Source organism: Nicotiana attenuata, chromosome 2, assembly GCF_001879085.1.
Source record: "Nicotiana attenuata strain UT chromosome 2, NIATTr2, whole genome shotgun sequence".
NCBI lineage: Eukaryota > Viridiplantae > Streptophyta > Magnoliopsida > Solanales > Solanaceae > Nicotiana > Nicotiana attenuata.
In genome coordinates, this window is record NC_031990.1 from 21434190 (window position 1) to 21458402 (window position 24213).

The 24213-nt window shown below is 35.5% G+C and overlaps 2 protein-coding genes across 2 annotated transcripts; both read left to right on the forward strand.

The window, feature by feature from the left end:
* LOC109205151 (rac-like GTP-binding protein RHO1) lies at positions 12862-16506 on the forward strand. The gene is made up of 7 exons (XM_019367831.1): positions 12862-13385; positions 14197-14284; positions 14435-14544; positions 14632-14695; positions 15737-15801; positions 15902-15967; positions 16063-16506. The coding sequence occupies exons 1-7, from the start codon at positions 13287-13289 to the stop codon at positions 16162-16164; spliced, it is 594 nt and encodes a 197-aa protein (XP_019223376.1). The 5' UTR covers positions 12862-13286; the 3' UTR covers positions 16165-16506.
* Positions 18618-23983, forward strand: LOC109205161 (protein FREE1-like). The gene is made up of 10 exons (XM_019367841.1): positions 18618-19457; positions 19961-20047; positions 20149-20280; positions 21248-21379; positions 21507-21572; positions 21670-21780; positions 22791-22883; positions 23294-23327; positions 23481-23548; positions 23684-23983. Exons 1-10 carry the CDS (start codon positions 18798-18800, stop codon positions 23759-23761), a joined length of 1461 nt encoding a protein of 486 aa, XP_019223386.1. The 5' UTR covers positions 18618-18797; the 3' UTR covers positions 23762-23983.

Here is a 24213-nt window from a genome sequence, read left to right on the forward strand (position 1 = left end):
CTCAAACTCGAGACCTCTACTAATAAAGATGGGTGCTACCACCACTCAGCTCCAACTAATTGGCTAGGATAATTAGGTACTGATATTAAATATTAATGATATAAGATTTCAGGTGCATTGTATGTTCATAATCATCATCCATCGTCATCTCTATGTCCGAGACCAAGAGACGTATAGTTTAAGAGCGTGCTATTTTGTGACGACCCGGCCGGTCGTCTCATGAGTTACCGCTCCGTTTTTCCCATTTTTGCTTCTATTTACTTTAATTATCCGCTTCATGAGTTACCGCCCCGGGTTGGTTGGCTCGGGTTCGGAAAGGTTTTGAGAAGGTTTGAGACACTTAGTCTCTTTTAAGAAGGCTTAAGTTGGAAAAGTCAACCGGATATTGACTTATGTGTTAGAGAGCTCGGATGTGAGTTCCGATGGTTCGGATAGCTTCGGGAGATGATTTGGGACTTAGGAGTGGGATCGGAATGTGTTTTGGAGGTCCGGAGTAGATTTAGGCTTGAATTGGCGAAATTGAGTTTTTGGCATTTTCCGGTTGATATGTGAGATTTTGATGTAGGGGTCGGAATGGAATTTCGGAAGTTTCAGTAGCTTCGTTATGTCATTTGTGATGTGTGCGTAAAATTTCAGGTCATGCGGACGTGGTTTGGTATATTTTTTGATCAAAAGCGGAATGCGGAAGAATTTAGAACCTTAGGCTTGAATTCGATGAGTTTTGGTGGTTTTGATGTTGTTTGAGGTGTTTTGAAGATTGGTACAAGTTTGAATAAGGTTATGGAATATGTTTGTGCTTTTGGTTGAGGTCCCGGGGGCCTCGGGGTGATTTCGGATGGTTGACGGGGAGTTTGAGGAATTGTTCCAGCTGCAGATTTTGCTGCTTCTGGTATTTCCGCACCTGCGGATTGGGGACCGCAGGTGCGGCGCCATATATGCGAAAGATGGGCCGCAGAAGCAGCTAGAGGTGCGATTGAGCTGGGACCGCAGAAGCGGATATATGACCGCACCTGCGATGGCGCAGATGCGGTTGGAGCGTCACAGATGCGGAGAAGCGGGTTTAAGTGAAGAACCGCATAAGCGGTTCATTGGCCGCAAATGCGGTACCGTAGAAGCGGTAATTGGACCGCAGATGCGGAAATGTCTGGATAGAAATATAAATTAGTTCCTTCGTGATTTTCAGAAGGTTTTCTCACTTTTTAACACGAATTTTGGAGCTTTGGGCTATTTTGAAGAGAGAAATCAAGGAGACATCATTGAGGTAAGGTTTTGGATTATGAAAACTCATTTTTATGGCGTTAATGCATGGATTAGAGCTATAACTAAAGGTAAAGTTGAGAAACTAGGGCTTAGAAACCTAGGCCTTTGATTGAGGTTTTGGAAGACCATTTGTGGTCGGATTTTGGAACTTTTTATATGTATGAACTCGTGGGGAGATAAGGAATCCAATGCTGTGAATTTTATCGAATTTCGAGACGTGGGACCAGGGGTCGGGTTTTGGTAATTTCAGATTTTGTGATGTTTTTCGATTATTTTCGAGTGGGTTACGTTCTGATTTTGATAGATCGGAGCATCCGGAGATTGATTCGAAGGGCAAAGGAATTGCGAGCTAAACTTCGGGCCGGATTGAGGTGAGTAATGATTTTAAATGCTATCCTGAGGGTATGAAACCCCGAAATTTCACAGTGTTCGGCTATGTTGAGGTGAGACACACGCTAGATGACGAGCGTAGGGTCGTGCACCGTTGGGAATTTTGACTTAGTCCATCCCGAATGATTATTTTACTGCGTATTTGACAATTTATTGTTTGATATATTATATTTTTGGGCTAAATGCTATATGTGGGCTTCGTGCCAACTGTTTGAACCCTTAGGGGATTTTAAATGATATTTTCCTCACTGTTTGATTTCATACTGGTGCTCATGCTATATTGTCACTATTTTAAGAACTCAGCTATATTATTTTATTTTAAAAATATTAAATGATATTTTCAAAGATATTTGAGCCGAGCTTCATATTTTACTGTGCCCCGAGGGGCTTATGAGATTTTGACTGAGTAAGGCCGATGGCCTATGTTGTGAGGATACTTTTGGGTCGGGTTGCACGCCGCAGCAGTGATATACTGATTATGATAATGAGGCCAAGGGCCTGAGATGGTACGCCACGAGGTAGCTTGTGATTGATATGAGGCCGAGAGCCTGTTTATGATGCCACGAGATAGCTTGATATTGCGCTTGGGCCGTAAGGGGCCCCTCCCGGAGTCTGTACACCCCCAGTGAGCGTGGGTACCCATTGTGATGTGAGACATAGCCCGAGGGGCTGGTATTGTTCTGTGATATTGCCCGAGGGGCTGATTCTGTTGTTACTGTGCCCGAGGGGTAGTTACTATGTGCTTACCTTTTTAGTTGTTTTTCTTGTATATTGTGTAACTGTTTAAAGGATGTTTATGAGATTTCACTGATTAATTATATTTACTGATTTTTTTGCTATGCTTCTTTTAGCTTAATGTTGCGCCTTACGTGATTTTATATCGCTCAGTCTTCATTTATTTTTATTACTCACTGAGCTGAGTATTCACTTTACTCCATGCACCCCTGTGTGCAGATTCGGGCGCTACAGGTCCTGCTCCTGAGGGTTGATAGTTCCAGCAGGTCTTCGGAGATTTACTAGGTAGTTGCTTGGCGATTCGCAGCTCAGTGCATTCTCCCTCTATCTTAGTTCTTTTTGATTCAGTTATGTAGTAGTGGATTAGACTTCAGACTTCTAATATTGTTTTAGATGCTCATGACTGGTGACACCCCGATGTCGGGCTGTGTTGGTTTTATTTTCGCAACTTATAGTGTTATTTTTGGGATTTTATTTCTATTAAAGACTTGGTATTTATTATTTTAACTGCTTAAAGCGAATTGGAAGTGTGTCGGCTGGCATTGTCTTCACGAGAGGCGCCATCACGACCGGGTTTGGGTTTAGGGTCGTGACATATTTGTACATCATGCCCCTTTATAATTTTAAATTTGAGAAAATGATCTTTTTACATCTCTTGTGTAAAAGACAAATCTCTTACGTGTAAAAATAAATCTCCCATGTGTAAAAAAAAAAAAAGAGGTAGGATCATAAAACTAAAAACAAATTTGTAAAGAGCCAAAAAACCAATTGACCTACTCTATCTCCGGTCCAATCTGCTAAAAATACTCTTCTTATTTGCACTCCATGTGACTTAAGCCTTTAACATACTTGCTTATTACATAGAGGTAATGGTGGCAAAATGATTAAAAAAAAATAGTTAATCACCCATATTATTCACTAAAAAACGAGTTGGATAATGAACTTTTTAAAAACGGGTCAAATATGGATAAGAATCATATTGTCCATTTAGAAAATGGATAACCAACGAGTTTAATTTTTACATTTGTAAAGCCTCAAATTGGGGGTTCCTCAAGTTTGGGAGACTAGGAGTTCTCCCAAAAGTGATCATATTCAAAAAGTCATGGATAATATGGTTACCCATATTATCCATTGGTTAATCCGTTTTTCATCCGTATTAAATATATGTCGGGCCGAAAAATTTATCCATTTTTTATTATAGTATTCGACTCGAACCATATCCGACTCGATCCGCCCGTTTGCCCCTCCTACAGAGGGGATCAAGAAAGGGGAAGGGGAGGGCAAAGAAGTAATGAGAATCGAAGCCTAATGTAATCTGAGCGCATATGGAATCAAAATTGAAAGGAAAAGGAAAAGGAATTAGCTAGCGATGAGAAAAGTAGAAGCTACAGATTTTCACTCATAACCGCCCTTTAAGCATAACTGTGCAATTAACTCGGGTCATATCAAACCCACACCTATTATGTGAAAAAACACTCATTGACAACGGATATCGCTGGACTAATAAAAGATTTGGTGAAATATTTAAACTATGACAGAGTATTTTGGGTTTTTAATTTTACCTCTTATATCAAACTATTACATCATATTTATTATAAACTAAAATAATTTCAAAATATTATTACTTGTAGCTAGGGGTGTACATAGGTCGGATTGACTCGGGTTTTCAATTACCAAGCCAAACCAATTGTGTCGGATTATTAAATCTGAAGACCAAATCAAACCAATAAAAGTCGGGTTTATAAATCTAGGTTTTTTTCGGATTTTTTTCGAATTTTCGGGTTTTTTCTCCATAAAGTCTTCATAGCACAAAACATAGAATTTGTGCTCCAAATATTTCTTTGATCCTAGTAAGACATAACTATATAAGGTATTTTTCAAGAAAATAATATAAAGTATGAGATGAGTTATGGCATTGTACTAAAATATTCAACAACAAAGATAATAATATCGCATAAAATAAATATCATTAATATCCTATAATGAGAATAAACATAATCTAAAATTACTAAGTTGCTAAAATAAGTACGACTAAGAAGTACTATTTTTACATGACTAAACAATATTGAAAAAAAATAATAAGTTGTGTAGTTTATCTGAACAATGGCAAAACTAAAAAATAGATATCCAACCCTATTGTCATTCCTAGTACAATTTAATTTAATGTCTTTTATCAGCATTAATATTGATTATAAAACTTATTGTAGCATTCAAAAATTATAAGTCCAAGTTTAAAATAATACGCTAAAAGATAAAATTATAAAAATATTTAAGAAATATTTATAAACTACACAACAATAGAAATTTTTATGTATTAAATATATTTTGTTATAAATAGAATTTTATTTATGGTGAATGTCTATATTTAGAGATTCTAGGGTTTATTACTTGGTGACTAAGTCACCATCTCCCTATAAATAGAGGGTTTTATTCCATTGTAATTGATCCCAAAATCAATAACAATTCTCTCTCCCTAATTTTCTCTGCAATGTTCTTATTCTTCTTTTATTGTTTCATAACACGTTATCAGCACGAGACTCTAACCAATTGAGTAGAAGCTTTGTGATTGAGCATAATGATTGTCAATTATTCCATGAACTTCCTTCATGATTAAATTCTGAATTTAAGATAAGTATTTTACCGTATTTTTTTCTTTTATTCTATACTTTGATTTTAAATACAAGCAAAGACAACAAAGATTGATTATAACTCTAATGGAGTTTATAAGAAATTATAACCACCTGAAGTGATAAAATTTCTATGTCTTGCCATGATCAAATTCATGTATGATTGTGGGCAAAGAATAGAAACTCGTCCCTTTGAATTTGCTCCATTCTCATTCCCATAAGAGAAAGTGATTGCAGTATGTGATAAGTCTGAAAGAAGACAAAATTATTACTATGAATGTATCAATGGATATGGACGTGGCAATAGACGAAATTATAATCGTCATCATTGTGGTAATAAGAACAATAAGGATTCTCAAAATAATCCTTCACTTTGTGAAAGTAATATTTGTCATCGATTTGACTTAAGATTTCGTAAAGCACATACAGATGACTCTAGTCCATTCATGATGTGAATGTGAAAATATCTTATTTATGAATACATATTCATTCTTGGAAGAATATGAATGTGCTAGTGGTAGTGAATATACCACACTCACCTCTAAAAGGAGGTTTGAGATGATATAGTCATTATTATGGCATGAATGGTCATTGGTCACGTACCTATTGTACGCCAAATATTTTGGTAATGTGATTATTAAAGAATAACTCTAATGCAAGAAACAGATCTTGCATATAATTTTGACCATGACTATAATGGTATAACTTTCTCCTTAAAAGAGATATTCACCATATGGATGTTGATGAATGTATGATAGTACAAAATTAATTGAGAACTCTGCAAGAGCCAATTATACTATTTTGGAGAAACACAATTGATTACCAATAAGGTATTGTGTTGTAGTAAGTCTCAAAGAAACTTATTCAGTTTCCAAAGTACACGCGAAAGCGGTTGATTATATTAAGACTATAAATAAAGAAAAGATTTAATATCTTTTATTACTACAACTTGTAGCTGGGTAATATGTATGTGAAAAGCTACCCGCTTTATTCTCCAGTTTGTACTACACAAATAAAAGAATACCACAATAAAGTGGATATTTATTGATATAAAACCCATATCATAATAAACTTGAGCTTATTGATAATTGCACACGTCATGGTGTAAATCTGAAGTTTGTCGATATTGATAATTTATTCAGTTGGCATAGTTGGTTTAGCCATATCAATTTAAGTATGATGTGCAAAAATAATAGAGAATTCACATGGGTAAATATTAAAGAACTAGAATGTTCTTTACGAATTCTCTAATATTACTTGTTCTCATTATTTAATAGACCAACTAAAATTGGGATTGAATCTCATGAATACTGAAAATATAAAAGGTGAATATGGGCTCATTCACTTGTCATGTATACCACATAAGATGCATCTATGAGATGGTTACATGTGCGATTATTATTAACCCGCAACCTTGTGTTTGCGAGGTAACTTGCTCAATAATTTAATCTAGAGCATAATTTCCAAATTTTCTATTCAAGATAGTTTATCTTGATAAGTTGGTTTACATCACAACTGATTTAGCAAGATAATTTATTAAGTGCCTCCACTTAATAGTTAAACTATTGCTTATGAGAACAAAGTTATGTATATCAGTTTGACATACGTTATATACGAAAATATATTATTTTCTCACCTCAAACTGGTTCAGGGTCAAGAACCAAATAACTCCATCTTATTATTGTGCGGTGTATATTTTGATTAACACCATAACGCACAAAGATGGGTTCTCAAAGTTGAGGAAACAAGTTAGTTTTTTTAACATGAGGGGGAGACATGATAAACAATTGAGAAAAAGTTACGTGGAATGAATTATCATTTGTACATTTAGATCCTCGAATAAGATACTATGAACTTGAAATTCATAAAAAGATAATTCATTTGCAATATATTGCAAGGCATGTCAGACGCATTTGCTGACCCAAAGAAAGTAACCATATTCTCATTGCAAACGCTCATATTAAGTCCTTGAAGGACAAAGACTATGGTACGCTTAAAGCGTATAGAAAGATCAGTTTCAAATAACTTCTTGATAAAGAAGATGAGCAAATGATCTAAATGATCATAACAAAAGGAGGCAAGTATCTAGAAGATCACATGACATAACACTTCATAAAATTTCAGGAGAGATTCAGGTACCTGAAAATATAAATGAAGAGATCACTATGTTATGTCTTTATTAAAAATGTTGAAACCGATACAAAATGTTCGTCGACGACATCTATGATACCGCTAAATAAATACGAGGATCTTAAGTCTGGAGAAACAATTTCGAATAGAATTGGTTTCATATGAAAGACTTGTTTTGGACATGCAGTTCAAACACTTGAAAGTATAAAGTCAATGGTATGTGCAATCAGTTTTAGCATGACATGAAAACTTGATATGCATCTAAAGTCTATTATATGGCTTATATGACTTAACTTATATCACAATCCATGAAGGATTTAATTGCTTGAAGCATACACAATTCTTGATCTTGAAGTACCACTTCCTCAATGCAATTTGTGCACAAATATATCTTGCTATAATTATAAGCATGATAATATGATAGCGAGAATCTCTATGGGGATATTGAAGAGCCATTCCACGACATTATATATCTATCAAGAATGATGATTTCAAGGTGCAATATATTCATTCAAGTTAATATGGCTGATTGTTCATCAAATCTCTACCAAAGATCTTTTAAAGATGGTGCACAAGATTGGAATGCAAAGCTCAAGGATGTGAATTGATGCTCTAATCAGGGGGAGTTAATACGCGTTGTACTCTTTTTTCCTTACACCTTGCAAGGTTTTTAACGAGGCAACCAAAAGGCATATTATTAGACATGTGTACTCTTTTTCCTTTTCTAGAAATTTTTTTCCCACTGGGTTTTATTTTAGTTAAGGTTTTAACGAGGCACATTATCTGTTAATAGACATTCAAGGGGGAGTGTTATAAATAGAATTTTATTTATGGTGAATGTCTATATTTAGAGAGATTCTAGGGTTTATTACTTGGTGGCTAAGTCACCATCTTCATATAAATAGAGGGTTCTATTCCATTGTAATTGATCCCAAAATCAATAAGAACTCTCTCTCCCTACTTTTCTCTGCAATGTTCTTCTTCTTCTTTTATTGTTTCATAACATATTTAAAACTTCTATACATATAATGTCGGGTTGGTTTGGTTCGGTTTGACTTTTTTTAGTTAAAACCAAACCAAACCAATTATGGTCGGGTTTTTTTCCCAATACCAAATCATAGTCAGATTTTTTTCTCAGTTTGATTCGGATTATCCGTTTGGTACGTTTTGTCGACTTCCTTTGTACACCCATACTTATAGCTACCTTTTCTATTTTATAGCAAAATAGGTATTTATTTTATACACTACCATTAAGGCATAGAATATGCCAGTTATGTTCTCTCTCTCTCTCTCTCTCTCTCTTCAAGATTCTCAATCCTCTCTCTTCTCCCTCAAATTACTCTCCCTTTTCCATCAAGGCAACCGCCGTAGCAGCCATTTTTTGTGGCGATGGTGGACTTTTTGAAGCGAAAAGGGTGTAGGTGAAAAGATCTGGCCATGGCTACGGATTAAGCTTTTGGAAATCTGAAGCAGAATTGTCGAAGAAGATTTGAGGGCGGGTTTTTGTTTGTCTCCATTTTAGTTTTAATACAATGTGTGCAGTATTTTGCTTGGCCGGAAAATACCATCTCGACCGAACATTTTTCTCTTCTTTGCTATTTGAGTCACATACAATGATACAAATATATTGCATTTTGCACAAATGCACTTAAATACATTATATTCTTTTGTATAAATACATTATTTTTTTGCCCGTATTTTATGTATTCCGAAGGTCTGTATCTTTTGAATATAGTCGAATATCACTGTTAACTTTCTTCTCTTTATTGCTATTGAGTCAAATATAATGATACAAATATATTATATTTTGTACAAATACACTCAAACATATTGTATTTTTGTATAAATACATTATTTTTTTGCCCGTATTTTATATATTCCGAAGGTCTGTATTTTTTTAATACATCCAAATATCACAGTTTTTGTGAATTTATGTTGTTTGAATACAGCCGAGTTTAATTTGGTGAATTGAATACATTGTGTAATAGTGAATAATGAATATCGGTGAAGTGAATACAATGTACACAGTTGAATTAAATAGAACTGTATACATCCTATTTCTTGATTTTTTGTTGTTTTGATTATCTCACTGTATTCGCGCGAATACATAGAATATGACACAGAAACATTAACTTAAATTTTCTTGAATTGATTTTGTTAAGTTAAATTAGGAGCGATACACGCTAATTGATCTTCTTTCCGTTATTATACAGCTGGACTCCCTACTTATTAGGTGAATTCCGCAACTGTATTCATGAATACTGTACCGCGAATACGACGAATACAGTTTGGTAGCAAAGAAATATTAGCTACAGGAAGTGACATATCTCTTTTGCTATTTGAGTCACATACAATGATACAAATACATTGTATTTTATATAACTCAAATACATCATATTTTTGTATAAATATATTATTTTTTTGCCTGTATTTTATGTATATCGAAAGTCTATATTTTTTTAATACAACTGAATATCACTGTTAACTTTCTTCTCTTCTTTGCTATTGAGTCACATACAATGATACAAATATATTGTATTTTGTACAAATGCACTAAAATACATTATATTTATGTATAAATATATTATTTTTTTGCCTGCATTTTATGTATTCTGAAGGTATGTATTTTGTGAATACAAGCGAATATCACTGTTAGTTTTCTTCTCTTCTTTGCTATTGGGTCACATACAATGATACAAATACATTATATTTTATACAAATACACTCAATTGCATTGTATTTTTGTATAAATACATATGTATTTTTTGAAAACATCCACATATCACTATTTCTATGATTTTTTGTTGTTTCAATACAACCGAATTGAATACAATGTATAATAGTAAATAATAAATATCGGTGAATTGAATACAATGTATGCAGTTGAATTTCATAGAACTGTATACATCCTATTTCTTAATTTTTTGTTGTTTTGTTGTTTAGATTATCTCACTGTATTTACAAATACAGTCGCGCGAATATATGGAATATAGCACAGTAGCAATGAAATTTTGTAGAATTGATTTTGTTGAGTTAAATTAGGAGTAATACTTTAAGGCACGTAAAATTTTACCTAGAAATCCGAAACTTCGTGGTGGCGAGATAGTCTTGTGGGTTAAAAGTAGTAGAAGGCTCGGACCTTTTTGGTTGAATAGTACGTTGAAGAGTTAAAGGAAAATATTTTGCAGAAGTGTGCATTTCTGCGGCCGCATAATCACTCTGTGGGCCGCATAATGGCTGCAAAGTGAGGCAATCTACTTGACAATTTTTATATCATTTTTGCGGCCCATTATGCTACCGCAGAACCATTTTGCGGGCCGCACTCTGATCGCATATCCAACCTTCATATTTTTCAGATGGTAATTTTGCGGTGCAATATGCAACCGCAGAACAGGTCTGCGGATCGCAGGCTGGTCGTAGACGGAGGCAGAAAATGTCACCTCCGGAGGGCCAATTATGCGGACCACAGAAGCAATATGCGGTCGCAGATATGTGTCGGGACTCCTATTTTTCTAATTTTATAACCCGACCATGCTTCGATAAAACAGATGCAAGGGTTCATTTTTGAGTTTATTTCTGATATTTTTAGAGTGAGAGAGAGAGTTCTTAGAGTGAGAGAATAACCTTCACACTAATATCCAACGATTCTTGCTCAATCCTTAAAGATTATCAAGAAGGTACTCATAATGAAGGTAAGAATTTATACCCTAGCTTTTATTTTAAAAAATTTAGTAAAAAAAGGGGATAATTAGAAAGATAATTATTGGGTGTGAGTATCTTGTTTGCATGTATTCTTAAAGTAAGCTAAAGATAGTGAAGAATGGGGTGTGAGATGGTGAAGTCTTTCATAAAAGGGCCTTAAAGCCTTAATGCACACTTGGCGGTTGATAAAATGCTCCAATGAGCTAGAACCGTGATCATTTCCCTAATTTTAGTTCAATTTGTTATATTGCTAAATAGATTGAAGTTGCTAAGTGTTCCAGAATATTGTAGAGTTTAATTAAGCTCAATTGAGGTATGTATGGCTAAAACCCCTTCTTCTTAGAATCGAATCCTCCAGTGTTCGCGTAGATGGTGTAAGTCCCCCAATTAATCATATTAGAATTGACTATTCCCAATGTGTTGTGTTGAATGATATATGTTTAATATTTATTTTAAATGCTTAACATGTCATCTTGCCATTTGAGGATGTGTTTAAAAATGTAGAATGTGTGTTAAGAAAAGTTAAGATTTTATGTCAAAGTTGAATAAAGGTTGTTATGCAAAGTGTATAAAAAACCTCTATGTGCTTAGGATTCCCAAAATCTCTCATATGTGTACTAATGTCTTAAACGATAGGCCATAATGTTGTACACGATGATAATGATGTTGAATGTAAAAAGGGAAACTGGAATTGTGAAATTTGGCCAAGGGCCAAGATTGACTTTATAAGTGAGGCCGCTCGTGCCAATGTATTGAAAGGATAGGAAAGAAATATAAAGTGAGATGATTGACTGAAAGGGGATGTCTCGAATGAGATGGCCTAGCCGATCGGGTCGTGATCGAACGCCATGCCACACACATGGTGGTACCTGTGCTGAAAATGATAATTGAAATTGTGGATATAATTGACGTCTCAAATAAGATGACCTAGCCGAACGGGTCGAGATCGGACTCCCTATAAGAACACGGTGGTATTATGGATTGTGGCATATCGACACTAAAGATTCCCCAACCTAATAAGATGGAAATTCACTTGAGAACTTATGTGATCCTTACTTGATGTTTTAGTATTGTTTGAAGCTCTTATCGAACTCATGACTGTTCCCCCCTTGTATGATTGTACATTTTGTTGAGATGGTGTTTTAGCTTTACATACTAGTCATATTCGACAGTACTAACGTCCCTTTTGCGGGGGGGCACTGCATCTTTAAATGGATGCAAGTGGTTCCATAGCAGTTGATCAGCGATAGTGGTGCATCCTCTTCCTAGTGGACTCGGTGAGCCCACCTTATCCCGGGGTCATATATGGTATCTCTTGTTCATAGTGTTGTCACGTTTTGAGGTATAGCCGGGGCCTTGACGCCGGCACTATCTTAACACTCTTTTGTATCTTTAGAGGCTCTGTATACACTATATGGGTTGTATATGGGTGTTAGAAAGGTCAACGGATTATGTTGTGTTTTAGACTCTTGTTTCACTCAATCATAAGAATGTGTGTATTTTGAAACATAACAATGATGTAACTAATGAAATAATTTAATAATGTATACATGATCTTCCTATTGTCTAATTAACGAAAACATGCCTTCTCTTGATCATAAATAAGTTGGGTAGAAAGTGTCTAATAGACTTGCTCGACCGAGCCGGTTGCACTCCCCGAGGTTGGGGCGTGACAGATATACGCTAATTGATCCTCTTTCCGTTATTAAACAGCTAGACTCCCTACTTATTAGGTGAATTCCGCGACTGTATTCATGAATACAGTAGCGCGAATACAATGAATATAATCCGATAGTAACGATATATCAGCTATAAAAAATAAATATGTATATGATAGCTATAAAAAGTAAATAGCCACCAAACTATAGTGATTTCTTAAAATTCCGCGAAAACTTACTACTATTGTTTTTGAATAAAGTTGTGTAGGTTGTCGGATTCCACAAAGCAAGGAGAAGAGGTCCTTGTTGAATGAGGTGAGGCCCACACATATGTTGCGAGAAAAGTGTTGAAGAAATAGCTAATCATAGCCATAAACAATAACTACAACTTCGTTGTTGGTCACTCCTTGACGAACGAACGCTTCAACGGCATTATTTCCCGGCTAAAAAAACACAGCACACAAAATATATTACTCAATACAAAACAAACACACTCCTTGGTCTCTCTTCTCTCTGTACCATTCACTCATTCAATTTCTCTCTCTAAGATCTTCTTGATCCCTTAATTTCTCTCGTTTAACCATTTCCTCTTACATTTTTCTTTGAGAATTCCATTTTTTGGAATTTGGGGTTAGGGTTTCCTCCTCCTTTTGTGTGTGTGTGTTTGATTGATTGAGAGGGAATTTGAGAGGCTAAAGGAAGACCAGAAGCCCAATAATAATTCCATATATTTTGTTTAATAGAATCATCAGGTCTTCTGAAGAAGATCTGAGAGTAGGCAAAAATGAGCGCATCGAGGTTCATAAAGTGTGTGACGGTGGGGGATGGTGCCGTTGGCAAGACTTGTCTCTTGATTTCCTACACCAGCAATACCTTCCCCACGGTTTGTTTTCACACCCAGATTACTTGTTTCTTGTTTCTTGAAATGAAATGGATCCAAATGGGTTGAATGGGTTTTGAGGATTCGTATAGCCAATTCCAACTAACTTGGGATTGGATGTTGTTGTTGTGTTTTTATTTGTTGCCACTGTTCATTATTTGGCAGCAATATTTATTATTATAAGAATGTGGTGGAGTTTTTTGTGGTTTGGGATGGGAAAGAATGTTGCAACTATTTTTTGTTTTGCTTCTTTGTTCTTGCGATTTCCGTTAGGCAAATTATTATGATTCTTTGTTTTTCCTGAATTCATGAATATATTGGTAAAATCATGTCGAAAGTAGCTCAATATGTTAAACTCTGCTCTTTCTAAACGAAATTGGGGTCTCTTGAATTTTGCATAGGCATGTGAATGGTTATGCCGATGCGTGTTTTTAAATTATTTCTGTATGGCTAATGTCGTCATGCAGTACCAATTGTATCTTGTTCTCGACCTTTTGGAGGAAACAGTTTGTGGCTTACCCTGTGTGTCCTCTTTCTTAATTGTCCTCTTTTCGGTCCGGTTATGATAATTAAGGGTGAAAATGAAGAAACTCATTGCTGTTCGAGATAAACTTGATGACGTTCAAATCAGCTAGTAGTGTATTTCATTCTTTGGTGCTTTTATGTTGTTGCAGCTTAATCGCTTGCAATGAATCTTTTTTCTTTGGGATTTGGTTTACTTGATCAAAACTTTGCTTTTTTCTGTATATCCTAAGAAGTTTTGCTGTCCTGCTTTCCCAAATTTGAGTTCAAACTTTTTGTCAATGTTTGACAGGATTATGTGCCGACTGTGTTCGACAATTTCAGTGCAAATGTGGTTGTCAATGGGAGCACTGTCAATCTAGGGTTGTGGGATACTGCTGGTAACTATTTTAAACGCCATTTACCGTACTCGTCTTTTTGGGCAGAAAGCTTCTGATTTGTATTTATTGTAAATGTATTCTTATGCATATGTGGCTACTACCAATATGCTTGTTATCCATATTTATTCGATGTCATTGTACATATTGCAGGACAGGAGGATTACAATAGGTTAAGACCTCTGAGTTACCGTGGAGCTGATGTTTTCATTTTGGCATTCTCTCTCATCAGTAAAGCCAGCTATGAAAATGTTTCCAAGAAGGTGCTGCACATTTCCTGTTTCTCTTTGTTATATTTTTCTGTTTGTTGGTTCATGGAGACTTATTTTGCTTTATTTATTATTTTTCAGTGGATTCCTGAGTTGAAGCATTACGCCCCTGGTGTCCCTATAGTGCTTGTTGGGACAAAACTTGGTAAAAGTTCTATTAATATATGATCTTGGGTTTGTTTGTATATATCTTCATGAGGTGATAATCAAGTGGTCTCTGTGATGTTTCCATTAATACAACGAATCTTTCAGAGCGAGCTGATCATGTCTCCGTATATGGAGTACTCTTCATCTTATATTGTAGTGCAGCTTATATTACCTAACTGGTTCTGTAATCATGTACTCAAAAATTATGATGATGAAAGAAGTCTTTGCGCACCCAAGGCGGTGGCCTAGTGGTCAATGAAGTGAGTTGAGAACCTGAGGTCCCAGGTTCAAATCCAGCGGAGACAAAAATACTAGGTGATTTCTTTCCGTGTGTCTAATCCTTGGTGGGTAGAGTTACCTGGTACTTGTTGGTGGAAGGTAGCAGATATTTCGTGCAATTAGTCGAGGTGTGCACAAGGTGACCCGGACTCCACGCTTATAAGGGAAAAAAAAGGAAGTCTTTGTTGCTCTCTGAGTAGAAGGGGCTTTGTTCCCTATCACCAATGCAGAGTTTTAGGAAATGGAGTGTCTTTCAGGCCGTAGAAGTGGGAAATGATTGGTGGTGGGGTATGGGGTATGTGGGTATGTTTGTCTCCCATGTATCTTTGATAGAACTGAAAGAACCTTTTGTCTAGTGTCTCCACAAGGTCGGATTAATATAGTTGAAATTGAGCTCTCTTTGACAAAGAAAGAATCGAAACCGGAAATACAAAGGGTTTTTCATGCAAGTGTACATCTCTTATCTTTTATTGCTAATGTCTATGTTCTATATTCTTTAACTTGAAGGCTTCTGGACTGTTGTTTTTTTACTCATTCAGGTTGTTGTGATACAACTTCTTGTTTTATTTATGCTTCAAATTGCCAATTTGCTCTTTCATGAATGATATCTTCTATCTGTTAGGTGTACTCGTGTTCCAATGTTGCATTTTCCAATTTCTCGTGTCCATTTTCATCTAGTTCTTTTTGCGTTTCTTTTTCTTACTAATAGAGGGTTATTCATATATGTGATTGTCCTGCTTTCCACCTGTATTGAACTTAGATCTTCGGGATGATAAGCAATTCTTCATAGACCATCCTGGTGCTGTGCCAATTACTACTGCTCAGGTAAGCGTCATTGCAACTGTTCCTCCTTTGGAGCTGGTGTAGTGGAGTATACCATATTTGTAATTTCTGTACTTAATTTAATTCTTATTTCAATGTTAAGGGTGAGGAACTGAGGAAAACGATTGGCGCACCTTCCTACATTGAATGTAGTTCAAAAACACAGGAGGTATGTTTCCTCTTAGAGCATCTTGTTTCTTGTGCTCAACACGTTTTTTCGATGCGTTTTATTGAAGTATATGATATGAAATGTTCTTGCTGCAGAATGTAAAAGCAGTGTTTGATGCTGCCATTAAAGTTGTGCTCCAGCCACCCAAGGCGAAGAAAAAGAAAGGAAAGTCTCAAAGGGCCTGCTCAATTTTGTGATCAAACAGTAGAGGTAGGAGGATATTCCTGGTCACAGTTGGCGTTGTAATCTCTCTCCTCATGTCTTTTTCTCTTTCCTTTTTCCAAGAGGAAGTAGGAGGTCCTTGTATTTTCTCAGTTGAAGCTACTAGTGATCTCTTGAAGTGTCAGGTGGCTTGATTTCTCTGTACTGCTGTGGTTTCTGGTCTCTGATTATTGAGTCTCAAAAGCACCTCTATTTTGTCCTCGCTGTTTTGATTTGTTTTATGTATTAACGACTGAAAGATCAATTTAGGAAACAAATTTTCTCAGCAATGTTGTTTAGCATTTCTTACTTAGTTGTAGCTGTTCAATTTTGCCGAATCTATTTTTCCAAAGATCAATCTGGAATCTTCTGATTTGCATCTGCATTTTCTGCTGATTGCAAATTCTTCTTTAAAGTATTCAGGAAAGCTCAACTTTCATATTTTTCAATTTATAATATTTGCTCTTTTAAGGTGCAACTCTGTTTCTACACTGATGGAACAGCAATACTGAGCTTGGCCCTATTATGAGACTATAATACTTAAAGTGCTCATTTCTCCTTATCATTTTTGAAGGGAAAATGAATGAAGTTTGTGAAGTTTTAAAAGCTAAAAAGATAAGATACTAATCCATGAGAGGTGATCTACTTCCTAGGTTCTTTTTCTGTAGTGATTGTGGGCTACAGTTTTGAAATAGATGTCATTTGACCTCAATCTTTGATTCTTTTTTTTGTTGTTGATCCAAATATGAAATGGGGAATACAAGCTTTGCAATGGCACGAAGTAGGAGTGTCGAACGGCGGGTCGGGTCGGGTCGGATATGGTTTGTGTCGAAAACGGGTGATGAAAAAACAGATAAATTATCCGGCCCGACCCATATTTAATACGGATAAAAAACGGGTTAACCGGCGGATAATATGGGTAACCATATTATCTATGACTTCTTGCATATGATCACTTTTGGAAGAAACATTTTAGCGCCTTGGAGGTGGACAATCCAAGGCGCTACTTCCCATTCTTCCGATTGAGTATTATTATTTGCAAAACTGTTAAAACAATAACAACATCTAAACAATGGCCTCAAAAGGGGCTAATTTGAGAACATCAGCCGATATTGGTAGGAGAGCAAGTCCATATTGAATGCACCAAACATAATTTTGGGAAAACTATACTGTATATTTTTTGTATATTGATGAATAATATATTTATTTTATACATATTTGGCAAAATTATTTTATATATTTGACTAGAGAATGCAATAATTTTTGGTGGGCTGGCCACATATAGGTATTTTTACCTAACTATACTATATTAAAAAATTATTTACCTATGTTCTCTATGTTTTAGAGTTTTTAATAAGTATATATCTAGGTTTTTCTTATAATGTATATATTGCTCCTTAAAAGGCTCTCACCCCAGTATTAGTACCTACAATTATCAATTATATCTTTTCCTTTTTCCCCTCTTCTTCTCTCTCCATTTTTTTACATCAAAATCCCTTAATCTACGCCTAGAATCTCCATCTTCTTTCTTCCCACCATTGCCGACAACTTTATATTACTAAAAAATATTCATAATTGTATTTGAATTGTATCAGATACATCATTCATACTTGTATCACAATTGTATCTAACTTGTAACTAGTACATTAATACCCAAAATGGTACCTTATACAATATTAATAAATTAATATATAATTATCATACTTGTGATAAAAACTGTGAAATTCGGCACGAACTCACAACTGCTCGCAACAATATACAATAAATATACAATTATCATACATTTTAATACAATTTCCGCAACAATTATGATACATATACAATTATAATACAATCGCGATACATTTCTGAAAAATTGTTATACAATTGTGATTTTCATCTTCTTCAAGTTTCAATCACAACTCTACACTAAAAATTTAATATAATCGTATTATAATTGTTTAGTATTGTATCGAGTATTGTTTTGGGTATTGATGTATCATATACAAGTCACATACAATAAAGATTTTAGAAAGAAAGAAAAGATCCAAAATTTACTCATAACTTGATTCTAGAGCAATATTTTAAATTTTGTCTGCAATGTATCTATAAGAAATAAAGATTTTTGGATAATTAGTAAGAAAGAGAGAAAATAAAAAAGAGATTGTAGGTGATTATTAAGAAAGAAAAAAAAAAGAAACAGATGGAAATGTGGAGTGGGTGTAACTGACAGGCTAAAATTAAGGAATCTTGAACTTTTCCTTTTTTAATGATTTTGTATATAACTTTTAAATATAAATAGGCAAAGTAATTAATAAAAAGCCTAAATAAAAGTGATAAATATATATCTATTATAGTATAGCTAGGTAACCAAACACTTTTTACCAAACCAACCGACTACAACCCAACAATTTGCAACCACTAACCCGGTCCAGTCCAACTTGCATCCCGTGGCGCGTACCGCTATTTCCAAATCCTCTTCCTTCCCACCTCTTTCCTTTCTCTGTCGCCTTGTCAACTAACTTTTAACTTCCTTTTCACTCCATATTTCTTCTCTCCCAATTCACCATCTCCTCATATTTCCTCCTCTCTTCTCACCATTTCTTTAAACCCTAAATCCTCCTCTTCTCCGATCAGTAATTCTACAAACATGCATCACAACGATGTTAACTCTTCCTATTACCAATATTACCAACCTCATATTCAGAACCCAAATTCTAGCTCTACTCCGGCCGATCATCCCTACAATCCCGCCGCCGTTCCCGGCCAGTATGCGTCAGCTCCTCCTGTGCCATCCGACTACTCCTCCGCCTATCCACCATATTCTCACAGCTCCGCCGATCATTTCCCAACTGCAAACCCTAACGCTCAATCGTCAACTCAGCAACAATCTTGCAATTATTACCCTTATAATCAAAATCAAACCTCTCTGTGTTACGATTATAGTACACCGAATCCACCTAATTACAGTTCATCATATTCGTCTGCTCCTCATTCAATCGAAAATAATGGCTCATACGGAGAACAAGGTTTTTATGATTCTGGTGTTTATAAATATAATGGTAGGAAAGAGGAATCTTACAGTGAAAGTCGATCCCAGTCGAATATGGGGGTGATGTTTGATGATTATGGCAGGCCTATCAATATTCAAAATGGGAGGGAGAATCAAGGACACGCGAGTAGTCGTGAAGTTGTGAAAGCAACCCCGAAGATGGAGGAGCAACAGGATGTTGCAGCTGGTGTGTTGAAGTTCCGCGTCAAGCTTTTATCAGAAGGCGTAGGTCAGAGCGACTTGGATGTGCTTTGTCAGGTTAGAATGTAGCATTATTGATCTTTGCAGATATTTCATGAGCTTCAAAAGGGGAGATAATTGCATATTGAAGTATTAATTTGGCATGCTTTACTCAATCAACTTATCTACTAGGCCTCAATTACAAACTAGTTAGAGTCGGCTATATGGATCCTCTGTATCTAGTATTTAGGAACTCATTATAATTTAACTATTTTTATGCTGACTACAGAGGTTGAGTCCAGGATTTGATGTTTATTGGTTCCTACAACGACCTCAAATTAATATAATAATAAATGACTTCACAGTCAACTATTTATAGATATTTAGTGGATTTCTTAATACATACATTGGGCTTGGCAAAAGCTACTGGGTTCCATGAACCCATAGGTAATATTGTAGATCCCCCTCTGGCTGACTATTAGCTTACACTCCCTATTTTTTGGGACTGGCTATGCTTGGCCTGCTTATTACTGTTAATTTTAATTATATTTTCTAAGTTTTGCATTGAAATTCAAATTCAGATTGGTCTAGATGGGATTCGCATACTTGATCCTGCTATGAGCCGAACTCTGAGAATATATTTACTTGAGAATGTGACAAGATGGGAGGTAAGTTTGTCATTTTGATTGTATTAGTTCCGGTATATGTTATTTCATTTGCATACAAGATGCCTGTGGAATAAGTTCATTTATTATCCTTTCTCTGTCAGGTATTGGATTCATATATATTTGCATTTTGGGCCAAAAGCTCTGTTGACGTGGAACCTAGACGTATCAGGCTGAAATCAAATAGCTATACAGTGAACAATATCCTGGACACTGTTACAGCAGCAAGTATTCAGGTTAAGAGATCTCTTTACTCTTCAAAATTGATTTGTTCGTATCGATAAATGTCTTTGTTGAGATAGCTGCATATAATTTTAAGCCCTGGAGCTGTGGAATGTGTCGAGTTACACAAGTTGTAGTCTTCTTTATCTGGCCTAACATCCTTTTTTCGTTTGACGTAAAAATAATCTCAGTAAGGGATATCTGACCTGTTTTCTTACTGGTGTTAGAATTTATATATTGTTCTCAGGGCGTGTAGTTCATGCTGAACTAAAACCGAAATTCATAGGCATATGGTGATTTTTTCCCACTCTATGAATCTGGAGAAAGTCAACACATGTCTATCCAATAAGTGAGGAATTTACAAACTTCCTTTAGTTTCTTTTTCCCATCACGGATGATGTATAGTATTAGGGGTTATCAGTCATTTTTGCTACAGGAAGTCTTAGTTCATTTCTGCTACAGGAAGTCTTAGTTCAGATCAGCGGCATTGGAAAGAGCCATCACTATTTTTTTTTGTTTTTTGTTTTTTTAAGGGTGTAGAAATTGTACTTTTCATGTTATATTGGGTTGGTCCTGCAGGTCGAATGGATTAATATGGAGGTTATGATTTTTTGCGGGTTTGGTTAGTTATATTAGGTTTTATCATGTATTCACACAACAGTAGACTGAAGACCTCTAGTTGCATTGGTTGGTCCTTCTAAGAATGCTTAATTATTTTATTCGGTTATTATTTAATTGTGTATGGCTGCCACTATAAGGAACTGTGAGCTCAATGGATCAATTATTCTCCCTGTTTCCTCCATATCAAGTTTAGTTGGTGTTTCTGCTCTTCTCCGGATACTTTTCACTCAAACTATACTATACTACTGAAATTGGATTTATCATCATTTCCTTGCTTTAAACAAGATATTTAGGTACAATGCTCCTCTAGATACTCGACTAGTCATAACCATGTACGCATGCTTTTATTATGGAATTCAGATTAAGGAGATGGGTGAGAGTGATAAACCTTCAGATTCAATCAAGGGATCTGAGCAAGCTGCTGAGAAGAAGAAAGGCTTTGTTGACTTGATGAAGTTGATGAGGCCACTCAATGAAGAGAAAGATTTCTGGGTTAGATTTATGATCATCTGTTGCATTAATTTAGTGGTCGTGATTTTCATCTATGTCTGTTGAATCAACTTCTGCAAGTAACTCTTAACAAATTCTTGGCTTTGTTTTGCCTAATAATTCTCTACAGGTTCCTGATGAAGCAGTTCGCAATTGCACTGGCTGTGGGACAGATTTTAGTGCTTTCAATAGAAAGGTACACATTATTTTGAACAGTGGTGTAAATGTCACATTTTCCTATTGTCTGTTTTTAACTTTTTAAATCTCATATGTCTTCTTTAAATCTGTGTCAGCACCACTGCAGGAATTGTGGGGATATTTTCTGTGACAAGTGCACGCAAGGTAGAGTTGCCCTCACTGCCGATGAAGATGCTCTGCCAGTTCGAGTTTGTGACCGATGCATGGTATGCCCATTTAAAATAAGGGTTAATTACAGGTTTATGGTTTTCTTTTATTAAGATGTTAAATGTGACTTTATTTTCATTTAATGAGATGTTAAATGTGACTTTAATTGTTAATCTGGGATGGTCTGAAGCAACACAAGTGCAAAGCTTAGTGTGGGGGAACATGTACAACTAGTTGTACAAATTAACCATGAACTAGATCTGATAGTGTGATGTGATAGGAGAACAAACTGATGAAGAACCGTGAAAACTTGTGGACTAGGTGTAGGTGACAATGATTTGGAAAAGGGGGACATAAGGAAATCAAGGAATTCAATGGAGCTCATTGTCTCATGTTTTGGGGCATAAAGAAAGATGAAGTGGTTTAATGCCATGGGCAGCTGCAAAGAGACTTTCCACTTCAAAAGCTGCTAAAGGTTTTGATCACTACAAATTCTGCAAAAATCTCGACTAAATATAGAAAAGAATGGATTCCAATATTTATCAAAAACGAAATTGGAGATCTAATGCTTCAATTACATAGTTCAGCTAATTAAAGAAATGGAGCAAGATAAAGGCACTGTGAGTGTTCCATCTATTTAGAAACGTCAGAGAACTTAGTTTGTAATTATTCTGAACAGAAAGCTGCTGTTGCTTATTTAAGATACTACCACCTGGGAACTTTCATTGCTTGCATACGATCACATGTTACCCTAGGACTGTTAATTATTTGCTTTTCCGTTATTGTATCTTCTATCATCTGACTAAAGAATAAGACAATTCCTTAACGAGGGCGTTAAACCTTTCAACAATCTAATGAAGTTCTGGATCTTAATATCTAATGGTTACTGTATTCGAGAGATTTTCCAGTCTTTCATGACAGTGCCTTCCAATTTTTTACGTTCTTTTATCTGTTATTTTGTTCAACATGACAGTGCCTTTTAATTTTTTGATCTTTTATATCACGATAGTCTTGAAGCAGTAATTTCACAAGATGTACGTAAGAAGATTGAACTTTACCTATTTTGCAGGCAGAGGTAACTCAGAGACTCAGCAATTCAAAGGAAGCAATGACGAAAGTTGCTCCGTTACGAAGTCATGAGGACCTTACAAGAAAACTCAAGGTGACTACTGACTTCTGAGATTCTTTAAATTATTCATCATTACTGTTCAAAATTGTTTTGTTTAGATAGGTTATTGGAAGTGTATCTTGAAAATTAATACTGCTTAGCCTATGTCCACAATTATGGAAGTTATATTACTTTTAAGATTTGAAGTATAAGAATTTTGAGATGAACTAGTGAATTGGAGAGAAGATATAAGAAACAGAAAATAATAATCTTTGCTACTTTAAATTCGTGATGTGCTTTATAAAGCTTCTCTTTAAGGTTGGCACAATTTATTTCAATGGATTATAAAGTATCTTTGCTGTAATGTTTCATTTTCATTCTATTCTTGGCCGGTGTCTCCCTGAATTTTAACTTTTCATCTTCGTCAGCATATACTAATTTCTACTGTTGAAATTCATAAACAGGAGGAGATGGACAAGAAACGCAAGATTTCAGCAGGTATTACCCATGGTTGAAACAGTTTCTTATTTAATTCGCTTCAAAATACACATACGTTTATGATTGCCATCTGGAATTGACATGCAAACCTTTCTATGGTTACTGCAAGTTGGAGAATTTTTTCCTTGGAGCTGATGAATCTATCATTTTCAGGACATAGTTCTCAAGGATCTAGGAGGATGAGAGAGGTGGAATGTCCAACCTGCACAGTCCATTTGCAGGTTCAGTACCATAGACCATGCTTTTCTCCCTCTCCTCTTATGTTTGTGCCTGTTCTTGAAAACCTTTTCGATACAGTTAAACCCCAAGAATATCCTGTACCTGTGGATGACTTTTATATGGATTTGAGTTTGCAGGTTGAAGTGCCAGCCTCTGGATCAGAAACGATAGAGTGCAGCATCTGCCAGCATCCATTCCTTGTTAATGCTCATTGATCTGCAGAGTTTCCTTTTGTAATATTCCTGTACTAAAAGCCATTTTGATTGTCCTTTAACTTATACCCACAGTTCTCAAAGAGTATCACGCTCTTTACGGTGTGATATTTGTATTATACTCTTTTTCCATAATGTATATTACAAAAAGGGTTACAGTTATATCATCTGTATTGCACTTGACTCGATTTGGGAAGTAACCTTAGATAATGGTCTGTTGATAGATGCGCAAGGGGCATAAATTAAATTACTGAGTTAATTGTACAATTCATATTTTTTCCTTGTAATTTTTTCAACTCTCTATACTTGGATCGATCATTGGTAGCCTTTATGAGTAGCATGGACAGCATGAAGTTCAGATAGATCAAAACTCCAAACCCAATTGACTGGCCGGAAGAGCAATACCTAAGCCAAGATCTCCAACCAAAAAAGAGAAAAATAAACAGGAATTAATG

What these genes read in the sequence shown, in the direction of transcription:
- LOC109205151 (XM_019367831.1), top strand. Translation starts at nt 13,287, where the DNA reads ATGAGCGCATCGAGGTTCATAAAGTGTGTGACGGTGGGGGATGGTGCC. An exon ending in AGGGTTGTGGGATACTGCTG is followed by an intron (nt 14,285 to 14,434) that starts GTAACTATTTTA and finishes TACATATTGCAG; the next exon opens with GACAGGAGGATTACAATAGG. An exon ending in TGCCAATTACTACTGCTCAG is followed by an intron (nt 15,802 to 15,901) that starts GTAAGCGTCATT and finishes TTCAATGTTAAG; the next exon opens with GGTGAGGAACTGAGGAAAAC.
- LOC109205161 (XM_019367841.1), top strand. Translation starts at nt 18,798, where the DNA reads ATGCATCACAACGATGTTAACTCTTCCTATTACCAATATTACCAACCT. An exon ending in TTAGTGCTTTCAATAGAAAG is followed by an intron (nt 21,573 to 21,669) that starts GTACACATTATT and finishes AATCTGTGTCAG; the next exon opens with CACCACTGCAGGAATTGTGG. An exon ending in GAGTTTGTGACCGATGCATG is followed by an intron (nt 21,781 to 22,790) that starts GTATGCCCATTT and finishes CCTATTTTGCAG; the next exon opens with GCAGAGGTAACTCAGAGACT.